The 13,231-nt window shown below is 37.7% G+C and overlaps 1 protein-coding gene across 1 annotated transcript in view; it reads left to right on the forward strand.

Moving 5' to 3' along the window:
- The window catches only part of LOC150082161 (uncharacterized), a 184,577-nt gene that overhangs the window by 52,517 nt on the left and 118,829 nt on the right, over positions 1-13,231 (forward strand). Inside the window, exon 4 of the mRNA XM_090380441.1 lies at positions 7,016-7,126. Within this exon, the coding sequence (XP_090236567.1) occupies positions 7,016-7,126 (111 nt within the window). The remainder of the gene's footprint in view (positions 1-7,015; positions 7,127-13,231) is intronic.

Raw genomic sequence — 13,231 nt, forward strand, 5'->3', positions numbered from 1 at the left:
ACCAACCACCCGCTGGCTAAAGGCAAATTTCCGCACATCTATCCTACATCTGTCTTTCCTCAATTTGAATTTATGCCCTCTCAGGTGATTTTTCTGAGCTAGAGGAAGAATCCCATCAGCATTGAGCATGCTCAAACCATTCAAGGCTTTGTACACCTCTATCAGATCACCCCGCTGGTGCCTAGTTTCCAGACACTGTAATTTGCAAAACTTAAGCCTTTCTTCGTAAGAGAACCCCTTTGTCCCATTCACCAATCTAGTTGCCCTTCTCTGTACTCGTTCCAGCAGCTCTACATCCTTCCCGAAATGAGGCCTCTAGGCCTGTATACAGTACTCTAGGTGTGGCCTGACCATTGCCTTATACAAGGGAATAATCACCTCCTTATCCCTGCTAGAAAAATTCCTATATATCATTGACAATACACCATGAGCTACTCTTGCAGCTCGTCTGCACTGCTCAGAGAACTTCATATCTGCCTGCACCACCACCCCCAGGTCCCTTTCATTCTCTACCACTGTCAGTGTAGTACCACAGAGTTGATACGTTGCTCTGGGGTTGCTGTTTCCCATATGTAGTACTTTACATTTGTCAATGTTAAACTTCATTTGCCACCTCGAAGCCCATCTGCTCAACCTTTCCAAATCCTGTTGCAGCAGCATAGTGTCAGTAGTGTCCTTGACAACCCTGCCAACCTTCGTATCGTCTGCAAACTTGGACATTAAGCCTGATATACCATCATCAATATCATTTATAAATACAGAAAACAATAAAGGCCCCAATACTGAACCCTGAGGGACTCCACTAATAACATTAGTCCACGATGAGCAGTGTCCATTGATTACCACTCTCTGTCTTCTCCCCCTCAACCACCCCTTTATCCATAGCAGCAACTTGCCTCCAATGCCACACTGCTCCAATTTGTGCAGCAGTCTTCCATGTGCAACAGTATCAAAAGCCTTTCTAAGATCCAAGTATATAATATCAAAGTTATTCCCTGCATCCAGTTCTTTTGTGACTGCATCATAGTATCCAATCAAATTGGTCAGGCAAGACTTCCCCTTAACAAAACCATGCTGTGTCCTAGCTATAACTGAAGTCTTGTCTAGATGATCCTGCAGTGCTTCTTTCACCAGTGCCTCCATTAATTTTCCGGGAACAGAAGTTAAACTCACAGGTCTATAATTACTTGTGTCAGCCTTTGATCCCCCTTTGTGAATTGGGGTCACATTTGCACATCTCCAGTCAATGGGTACCTCCCCTGAGTCCAAGGAAGCTCTCATAATTATGGCTAAGGGTTTGCTTACCTCCTTTGCTGCCTCCTTTAATATAACTGGATAGATCCCATCCACCCCAGGTGCCTTTCTTGTGTTTATCTTCAACAATTTCTCCTCCACTTTGCTCTCAGTTATTACAAGATTCTCTAGCTTACTGCTAGAGTTGAATACACCTCTGGCATTCCCCTCGCTGAATAACTCCTCATGTGTGAATGTCGATGCAAAATATTCATTTAGTTTGTTAGCTACCCGAGCAGGGTCATCAACAGTTGACCCATCGATCTCAAGTGGACCAATCTGATTCATCCCCTTCCTTCTAGAGTTTACATAAGTAAAGAACTCTTTGCTGTTTTTCTTCGCATCCCTTGCCAAGGATCTCTCGTAATCTGCCTTCGCCTGCCTAACCTCCTTTGTAACTTGGTTACAGATCAACTTGTATCTATCATAGGCGTCCGTGTCACGTGTTAATTTGTATGTATCCCATGCATTTTTCTTCTCTGCCATATTTCTTGGTGATTTTAATGTTCACAACTCCAGCTGGCTTAGGTTTTCAGTTAAGCAGCCCTAGCTGATCCAGATATTGAAGTGTTTTCAATTACTAATGACCTCACCAAGTAAGTTTTATTGGTTCATTTACCTACTAGACAATCAGACAATTCTAGCTACATACTTTGAAAGATTGTTAAGAGTGTTCACTCTTAACAATCTTTCAAAGTATGTGGTCAGAGTTAGTAGTCCTTTGGCACCTGAGATCACAACTTGGTGATGACCATCTCTTCTTCAATGGAGCCTCTCCTTCATGGCTGTTCTCAACCTTATGTCATTTTGCTTTATAAAAATGTGAAATGGAATGATCTGCATGATTTCAATTCCTCTTTTCCTTGGTTAGATTACTGTGTTATATCTACAGATTCCACTGTTTTCTCAGATCACATGATCTGAGAAAACAGTGGAATTATTCTGTAGGGATGAAATTCTTTATTCTACATTCCACACAAATTCTCAACCTTTATCTAAACTTTGGATTTTCAATAAATGAATGCTAAGGCTGTTCAAGATAAGAATATGGCATATTACAATTGTCTTGTAGCTAAATCTCCAGCTTCATTTTCTGCCCACACTAAAGCTTACAACCATTGTAAAATTGTTATTAATCAATCCAAACATGATTTTGAACAAGCTAAGAGTAGAAAACTTGCATCTTGCCCAAATGGTAGTCAAGCATTATGGTCTCTTGCCAGAGCTATTGGCTGCAACTTCTGTCATCCTATACTGAGGTGGGACCTCCATTGCAACCTGATGGTTCTATTGCACTCTCAACTAATGATAAAGCTGACCTACTAGCATCCTTCATTTCTGCTAACTCTTGTATTGATAACCTTGATAAATTACCACCTACCATAGTTAACACACTTCCCTCAATGCCTCCCATGGTGGGCACCTCCGTAGCCAGGTGGGAAGGAGCAGCAGTGTGTAGCACACGCTTCTTGATTAGACCGGGGTTCGAGCCTGTCACCACCAAATACGGAGGATGCGGAAAGGTCAGGGAATGACCACCGCATTTCCCGGAGCAATATGGCCTTAGTTGCTAATGCTCCTAAAAACCAATCACACACGCCTCCCATGGTCTTCCAACAGAAGTATGTTAGAAGAATTTTGAACAGTCTTGATGCCAAGAAAGCCCCAAGTCGTGATGGCATTTCTCTGCTTATTTTCAAAATGTGTACACCTGAATTTGCTCCTGTTCTGTGTTGCCTTTTTATTTTCCTATCCTACTGGTGTTTTACCTTCTGCAAGTAAATTTGCTTATATATTCAGCTAGTTCCTAAAAGAGGGTGACAAATACATTCTTTCCAGTTATCATCCCATTGCACTTATCTCTTCTCTTTCCAAAGTAATGGCAAAATCAATCAAGTCAAGATAGTTTAATAGTTGTTAAACTATCAAACTATCTTGACATCTTCCCTCTGATTGATTATTGCCAGTATGATTCAGTCAGCGTCAATCCACTGGTGATGTTTCGGCCTATGTTACTCATCTTTGGACAAATTCAATGGAAAGGTTTGGTAAAACTGGAGCAGTTGCTGTTGACATTTCTAAGGCTTTTTATCATGTTCGGCATAAAGATCTTCTAAATAAGCTCCCATGTTATGGATTACTGACTGTTTTTTGCGATCGGGTAGTCAGTTTTTTCCTCTGACCACCCACTGCAGGTAATAGTTGATGGCTCTCTGTGTTCTGAACTCTCCACTAATGCTAATATTAGTATTGGAAATGATACAAAGAAGCAAGCTTATCCAGCATAGCAAAAAAAACCCAAAATACTACCCAATTCATCTGTCTATTCCGCTCATAATATTGTCTAATGCTTCCTTAAATTTATTCAAACTACCCACTTCCACAACACCAGATAGTAGTTTGTTCCAACTATCATTTACTTGCTGGCTGAAAGCAAATTTTCATACATCTATCATGCAACTATCCTATTTCAGTTTATGTTAGTTATTTGTTAGTTATTTGATTTTTAGGAGCATTAGCAACTAAGGCCATATTGCTCCGGGATATGCGGTGGTCATTCCCTGACCTTTCCGCATCCTTCGTATTTAGTGGTGACGGGTTCGAACCCCGGTCTAATCAAGAAGCGTGTGCTACGCACTGCTGCTCCTTCCCACCTGGCTACGGAGGCGCCTCAGTCTATGTCCCCTTATGTGTATTGTCTGAGAAAGAGTAAGGATGTCATAGTTTTGCTGATGATAGCACATTACATTCCAACTTCTGGTTTGAGAAACTTAGTCCTGCAAAAATAGCTTTGCCTTCTCAAATAACCACTACTAATTCCTTAAATTGCAATTTCCAGGTAATTCTCTAGCGGAGTGAAGAAAACTTAGTTAACTTCAATCCTTCCAAAATCTGTTCTGTCCTGTTTCTTGCAAAGCAAAGTTTACTGCTCCTGTGTTTATCTTCAGTGATACTCAGATTTCTAGACAATATTACATATCTTTGTTAGGGATTACCCCAAACTTTTATCTCCCTCAGTATAAATATATCACAAATATTGCTTCCTCTGCATCAAAAAAAAAAAAAAAAAAAAAAAACTAGGTTTTCTTTTTTTTTTTGATGCAGAGGAAGCAATACTCGTGATGAAGAGGTATCATCGCAAGTATTGCTTCACAAGTAATGCCAAGACTTTATACAGAGGTATAAAGTCTTTGCATTACTTTTCTTCTAGACATCTATCGGCACTGTACAAATCTCAAATCTTCTGTACCATGGAATATTTTTGTGCATGTGTGCTGATGTCCCCAAAAACTATCTCAAGTCCAATCTTTTACAAGGTCTCACCATTCTCTGTTTCTTAGACATTAATTTTCTGCTACATGCCTTTTCTGTTAGTACTTCCACTGCATTGTTCTTCTGAATTGGCATTTGTAGGTCCCCCATTCTTTTCCAAACTAGCCCAAACAAATGCTTCAACCAATTAGTATCCATTCATCATCCAAATCCAAACAAACAATCAAATTTTCTTAATTTGTTGTTATTTTGGTTTTTAGGAGCATTAGCAACTAAGGCCATATTGCTCCTGGGATATGCAGTGGTCATTCCCTGACCTTTCTGCATCCTCCATATTTGGTGGTCATGGGCTCGAACCCCGGTCTAATCAAGAAGCGTGTGCTACGCACTGCCGCTCCTGCCCACCGGCTATGGAGGCGCCCTCTTAATTTGTCTGTTCTCAAGAACTACCTTCCTTCACGTGTATTTCCCAAAAATTGCAGTATACAGAACTTCAAGTATAATGGTAGAAGTATCTTCTGTGATCTCAACCTTCAGTCCATGTATGGTAGGTGCCTCCATAGCCAGGTGGGCAGGAGCAGCAGTGTGTAGCACACGCTTCTTGATTAGATGGGGGTTCGAGCCCGTGATCACCAAATACAGAGGATGTGGAAAGGTCAGGGAATGACCAACGCATATCCCTGGAGCAATATGGCCTTAGTTGCTAATGCTCCTAAAAACCAAATAACAACAACAACAACAACCATGTATGGTATTAATTATTATAAGTTCTAATAACTTTTGTGTTTGGGTTTTCATTAAAAAAAAAAAATCATGCTTGATTACTTGCATTTGCTAGTAAAAACTTCCCCAGCCATCCCATAGTAAATAAAGCTGGTGAAATTAGGTAGTGCACATGATTGTTTTTTTTTTTTGCTGCTTTTAAGGTATTATAGTAATTTTGTACTTTGATTAATGTGTAAGTTTTATTGGCAATGTCTAGATCTTGAATGAATTTATTGTACCCTGCACATATATACACACAGTGGATTCCGGTTATTTGGGCCACCGGTTAATTGGGGCAGCCGTTTATTTGGGGCAAATCTTAAAAAACAGAACCCAATCGAGAAAATTGCCAGGGTTTACTTCGCTTAATTGGGACAAAATGCCGTTTAATCGGAGCAGGAGACCGCAGCACTGGAGATTACCCTACGATTGTCTCCGACCGTACCACGTAGTTCGGTCGGATTTCTGGAGGTCACAACCATAAAACAATAAAAAAAATTAGCAGTCACCTGTTTATTGGGCTTTTGTGTTAGTGAAATCTATCATAAACTGATAGTACACTCGATCTTATTGAATTTGCGATAATACCAACAGCTGGAATTCTGTGGGTTATTATGGTAAAATGTGTTTACACTTCTATGGAATCTTCAATCATATAAAAAAAAAATAATTTTCAGAATCTTCTCTTCATTCCTATTTTTAAAGCTTCGTAATTTGTTACTCCGTTCTCACTTGCGCGTATCGTGTTCTTTGTTATTGATTGCTTATCTTTTTACTGTTTTAAATTTTAACCCCCATCCACAAATGACAGTGAACAGAAATGTCAACTAGTTTAGTTAGTATGTACATATTACAGTACGAATTAATTCTTCTGATTATCACGTATATTCTTCCGAATTTCACGTATCATTTAATTTTTTAATTGGTAAGGTAATAATGGGTAAATTTGTACTTAATATATCTTTACTTTTATAGCCTGTGGATAATATTCCTCCTGTTTTCGCTAATTAGAATCGCCGTTTAATTAAAATTCAATTCACAAATGTGATCACAATGACTGGCGCTTATTACACATCGTATAATAATCGTGAATGGTATTTTACAATGGTGACTCCATCGTAACGTGATTTGATTGTACAGTGAACCAATTGTAAAAGGGGGGGGGGCATTGTATTTGTAACTACTTACGTGAAACTTCGGATAATTGGAGCAGCCGCTTAATCGGGTCAAAATGCACTAGTCCCGATGTGTCCCAAATAACCGGAATCGACTGTATATATATATATGCCTGGACATGTAAAAGAAAGTGCACTGAATGCAAAGTACCTGTGCCCCCACCCCCAGAAGATGAATCAAAATGTTTGTTCAGTGGTTATGATGTTGCTTTAAGAAAAGGTAGAAATTCCTAAACCCAACTATGTACCAAGTCTCGGGTTACCATTATATGGTAATACCTCCACTATTTATGACTTAATAACATTCTTAATCCATTGCTAACCTTTGGAATATCTTGTACATCGTATCACACATTTTAATGTTTTTGTTTCTCATACACTGCATAGCTACTAGTGAACATTTTATTAAGTTTGTAATAATACTTTTGTATTATTACAAACTTAGTAATACAAAAAGTACCAATATTTATTGAAAAAAATAAAATTATTGCAACTTGTATCTCATATAGGTGGCGAGGGAGTATTTACAAGCTTCTTTGGCCAGATGTAGCCCTTTATTTCTCACTGTATTATCTCTTAAGCATAATTTATAGATTTGGTTTAGGAGAAAAACAAAAGCGGCAAGTATTCATTCTTTTCTTTATTAAATATTTAAAAACTATTACATTGAAATATTTACTTTGCATAAATTTATTTTAAAAATAACATACTGTTTTGAAGTTGTTTTTTACACACACATGTATTTTCTGGTTATTACTTAACATCCAATGTATTATTGTACAATAGTACTGTTGCATAGTTACATTCCAGCCAGCATCTCTGAAACTGTTAAAATTGGTAATTAGTATTAGTATTTAGTAACAGCATTAGTGTTAGTATTTAATTTTTCCAGTTGCCACTTATGGATATGAAGGATGGAATCTGAAGAGAGTTGATGGGAAGAAAATTGAGGCATTTGAAATGTGGTGTTACAGGAAAATACTGTATATTTCTTACCTTGATCGAAGAACAAATGAGTGGAGATTGAATAAAATTGGCAGGCTAAAATTCTTCTTCATAGTCAACAGAAGAAAACTTAAATTTTTTAGACACATAGTAAGGAGGGAAAACTTTCTGTTGAATAATATAATGGAAGTAAAAATCGAGGGGAAGAGGTGCAGAGGAAGACCTGCAACTAGGTGGTGGAAAGATGGGATCAATGAACTTTTGTGCATGACATTTTACGATGCCATTCGTATAGCACATGATTGATGCAGTTGGAGGAATTTGTTGGTGGCCACAACAGCTCCTTAGGGAGCTATATGAATGGAAGAGGATTAGCCATATAGTGCAAGGAAGTTACAGGCTTTTGGTGCACCAGCCAAAAAAAAAGGTAAAAAATAAATACGAAAATACAAATGATGCACTTCCCTCTTCACATTAGGTAACTGTCCAGTTGACCTTTGAATTTCTTCAAACTGTCTGGAACAAGTTGCCTGCATAGGCAACTCATTCCAGTAATCAACTTGCTGGCTAAAAGAAAACTTCCTACAATCTCGTTGAAACCTCTTTCCCTGTTATTTCAATTTATTGTCCCTAGTTCTGAAATTCTTTATTACAGTGAAAATTCTGCCTTCATTCATTTTACTAACCACTCTCTTAGCCTTATAAACATCAATCAGGTCCTATCTGAGGTATCTGGTTGCTAAGCTCTGTAGTCCACATAATTAGTATTAGCATTAGTAGAGGCATATGATGCAAGAAAGTAAGCTTATACAACATCAGCCAAAAAAAAAAAAAAAAAAAAAAAAACCCTTCCCATTTCACCCATCCATTCACTCTAAATGTTTGTCTAGTTCTGCCTTGAATTTATTTAAGCTGTCAACTATCACAACAACACATGGAAGTTTGTTCCAGCAATCAACCACCTACTGGCTAAAGGCAGATTTCCCCACATCTATTCTACAACTGTTTTTTCTCAATTTGAATTTATGTTCCCTCAGGCAATTAATCTGGACAAGAGGAAGAATCCCATCAGCACTGAGCACGCTCAAACCATTCAAGGCCTTATACACTTCAATCAGATCACCTCGCAGGTGCCTAGTCTTCAGACACTGTAATTTGCAAAACTTAAGCCTTTCTTTATAAAAGCAACCCTTTGTTCCATTCATTAATCTTGTTGCCCTTCTCTGTACTCATTCCAGCAACTCTACATCCTTCCTAAAATGTGGCCTACAGACCTGTATATAGTACTCAAGGTGTGGCCTGACCATTGCCTTATACAAGGGGATAATCACATCCTTTTCCCTGCTAGAAAAATTCCTGTATATCATTGACAAGATACCATGAGCTATTCTTGCAGATCATCTGCACTGCTCAGAAAACTTCATATCTGACTGCCCAATTACCCCCAGGTCCTTTTCATTCTCTACCACCTTCAGTGTAGTGCCACAGTTGATATGTTACTCTGGGGTTACTACTACCCATATGCAGTACTTTACATTTGTCAATGTTAAACTTCAGTTGCCACCTCTCAGTCCATCTGCCCAAATTTTCTAGATCCTGTTGCAGTAGCATACTGTCATTACTGTCATTAACAACCCTGCCAAACTTCACATCATCTGCAAACTTGGACATTAAGCCTGATATACCTTCATCAATATCATTGATAAATATAGAAAACAACAATTGGCCCAACCGAACCCTGGGGGACACCACTCATAATATTAGTCCAGGAAGAGCAGTGTCCATTGATTACCACTCTCTGTCTTCTCCCACTCAACCATCTATTTATCCATAGCAGCAACTTTCCCTTGATGCCATACTGCTCCAATTTGTACAGTAGTCTTCCTTGAGCAACAGTATCAAAAGCTTTCCTGAAATCCAAGTATATGATATCAAAATTATTTGTTGCATTCAGTTCCTTTGTGACCACATCATGGTATCCAATCAAATTGGTCAGACAAGACTTTCCAGTAACGAATCCATGCTGTATCTGAACTATAACTGCAGTCTTGTCAAGAGGATCCTGCAATGCTTCTTTAGCCAGTGACTCCATTATTTTCTCCGGATCAGACGTTAAACTAACAGGTCTGCAGTTACTCTTGTCACCCTTTGATTCCCCTTTGTAAATTGGGGATACATTTACACATTTCTATTTAGAGCCAGTGTAATGGTTTCATGCACCCTAGGCAAGACTTAAAATTTGCATCCCAGTTGTATTCTGTATGATCCATCACCCTGCTTACCAATAAGCTTACCTATTCCCACCCATTCATCTGTCTATCTGTTCATCTATAATATTTGTCTGTTTGCTGTATATTATTATGATATATTGCATGATGTGATAATAACAATACAGTGCATAAATATGACATGGAACATTATCACAAAATAAACTTTACAATGTTCTATTTATTATGCTGAAAGAAATAGCTGATACTTAAAATATTATCCTTCCATTCAGGTTTCAATTCAGTTCTTCAAGGCTTCAATTCAATTCGGTTCAAGGCTTCAATTTTGCAAATTGTAGTGTCTGGAGATTAGGCACCTCCAAGGTGATCCAATTGAGGCATTTAAGGCTTTGAATGGATTGAGCAAGCTCAATGCTGATGGCATTCTGTCTCTTGCTCAGACTGCACATGAGGTTGCATAAATTCAAATTGAAGGATGGTTGTAGGTTAGATCTGTGGAAGTTTGCCTTTAGTCAGCGGGTAGTTGATTGTTGGAACAAACTTCTGTATGTTATTGTAGGAGTGGATAGTTTGAATAAAGAATAAATTCAAGGAAGAACTCAAATTATTGGAGGGATGGACTGTTGATGTGGGGATTTTTTGTTTTTTCTTTCTTGCTTTCTTGCATCATTTGCTGCTACTAATACTAATATAGAAAACAGTTAAGTATAATGTTTTTGGTTAAATAGTATTATTTATTTAATATATACATTTTTAATTTTTATGACCCTACATTTATAATTTGTTTTACATTTGTTTGTATTAACTTGATTTGCCTTTTTAAACTCTTTCTCCAGAGATTTATTCACACACCGTGCAATTTTTATCTGTTAAAATATATTTAATTTTGAGAATTTGATACACATTATATATCCTTTACTTATTATTATTAATGTTTTGTAATTTTTTTTTTTTTTTTTTTTGCACCTGGGAATTTTTGCTTGTAATGTGCTTCCATGAAATTTATAAATAAATGTTTAATCAGTTCAGTAATTTAATTTTTTTGTTCTTAGTTTTTTTTATAAGACTTAAAATACATAAGAAATTAGCTAAGACTTTCAAAAAAAAATGCTGCAGTATTGCTGTTTCCAAATGCTTTGCCACGTCAAATTACCAATAACCATGGCAAGTGGTATAAATTTTTCTAAACTAAAATTAATTAAAACATGTCCAGTATCCACCTTGACCTAAGACCATTTAATGTTCTAGTATTGATATTCTTCAAATCCAACATTGTGAAATCTCTGGACAATAAAAGGATTCTGAAAATAAAGGCTTGAAAAATACAATTGTAAAATAAATTTTACCAGGGTGTGAATACTAATTACTTATTGTGTGTTAAAAAAATTACTAATGGCTTTGTTATACTTTTTGTTTTATGTGTAAACTTAGTTCTTGGTTAACATATGCATGAATATGTTCTTGGAATACCCTATATTAACTTTCTGAAATACATTCCTGAAGATTTGCAAATAATTTGATTTTTTAAAAAGGAAATATGAATAAATACAATCATGGTGTATACCTAGTAAACTAATCCTGTTTAAAAATTAATTCAAAGGAAGCTGACAAGTTGCCTCCTTTCTATTATAAAGAATATTATAGCAAATAGTGATATCATAAAGGTCTCTGACAGCATTACTGTCCCTTTCAACATTGGGATCAAAATCCTCTGCATTGCATTTTCCACCTTCATCATGATTTCTCTTATTAATTAAACTTTTGAGGTTCAGGCTCTTTGAAGGGTACTGGAGATTTCATCACCACTGTTATTCCTTTCTTCAATTTGCATTGCCTGCTTAACTGTAATCTGCACTTAGTGAAACCAGATATATGTTACTAAATGTTAGGTTAGAGAGTGTCAGGTATATTTATTTATCATGAGAAAAAATTTATTTTGTTAATATTTTTTATATTGTTGTTATTTGAGAACATTACAGATTTTTACATCAAGGGACAAGCAAAGGGATGTGCGTGTGCACATATACACGAGAAAATTTTATTTTACATGAGGAGTTATTCAGCGAGGGGAATGCCAGAGGTGTATTCAACTCTCGCAGTAAGCTAGAGAATCTTGTCATAACTGAGAGTAAAGTGGAGGAGAAATTGTTGAAGATAAACACAAGAAAGGCACCTGGGGTGGATAGGATCTATCCAGTTATATTAAAGGAGGCAGCAAAGGAAGTAAGCAAACTCTTAGCCATAATTATGAGAGCTTCCTTGGACTCAGGTGAGGTACTCACAGACTGGAGATGTGCAAATGTGACCCCAATTCACAAAGGAGGATCAAAGACTGACACAAGTAATTATAGACCTGTAAGTTTAACTTCTGTTCCAAGAAAATTAATGGAGGCACTGGTTAAAGAAGCACTGCAGGATCATCTAGACAATACTTCAGTTATAGCTCGGACACAGCATGGTTTTGTTAAGGGGAAGTCTTGCCTGACCAATTTGATTGGATACTATGATGCAGTCAGAAAAGAACTGGATGCAGGGAATAACTTTGATATTATATACTTGGATCTTAGAAAGGCTTTTGATACTGTTGCACATGAAAGACTGCTGCACAAATTGGAGCAGTGTGGCATTGGAGGCAAATTGCTGCTATGGAAAAAGGGGTGGTTGAGGGGGAGAAGACAGAGAGTGGTAATCAATGGACACTGCTCATCGTGGACTAATGTTATTAGTGGAGTCCCTCAGGGTTTAGTGTTGGGTCCATTATTGTTTTCTGTATTTATAAATGATATTGATGATGGTATATCAAGCTTAATGTCCAAGTTTGCAGACGATACGAAGGTTGGCAGGGTTGTCAAGGACACTACTGACACTATGCTGCTGCAACAGGATCTGGAAAGGTTGAGCAGATGGGCTGAGAGGTGGCAAATGAAGTTTAACATTGACAAATGTAAAGTACTACATATGGGAAACAGCAACCCCAGAGCAATGTATCAACTCTGTGGTACTACACTGACAGTGGTAGAGAATGAAAGGGACCTGGGGGTGGTTGTGCAGGCAGATATGAAGTTCTCTGAGCAGTGCAGATGGGCTGCAAGAGTAGCTCATGGTGTATTGTCAATGATATATAGGAATTTTTCTAGCAGGGATAAGGAAGTGATTATTCCCTTGTATAAGGCAATGGTCAGGCCACACCTAGAGTAATGTATACAGGTCTGGAAGCCTCATTTCAAGAAGGATGTAGAGCTGCTGGAACGAGTACAGAGAAGGGTAACAAGATTAGTGAATTGAACAAAGGGGTGCTCTTACGAAGAAAGGTTTAAGTTTTGCAAATTACAGTGTCTGGAGACTAGGCACCAGCGAGGTGATCTGATAGAGGTGTATAAAGCCTTGAATTGTTTGAGCATGCTCAATGCTGATGGGATTCTTCCTCTTGCTCAGAATAATCACCTGAGAGGGTATAAATTCAAATTGAGGAAGGACAGATGTAGGATAGACGTGCGGAAATTTGTCTTTAGCCAGTGGGTGGTTGGTTGGTTGGTGGAACAGACTTCTATC

Source organism: Mastigoproctus giganteus, chromosome 8 (genome assembly GCF_048544385.1).
Source record: "Mastigoproctus giganteus isolate SK-2022 chromosome 8, ASM4854438v1, whole genome shotgun sequence".
In the NCBI taxonomy this organism is placed as follows: Eukaryota; Metazoa; Arthropoda; class Arachnida; order Uropygi; family Thelyphonidae; genus Mastigoproctus; species Mastigoproctus giganteus.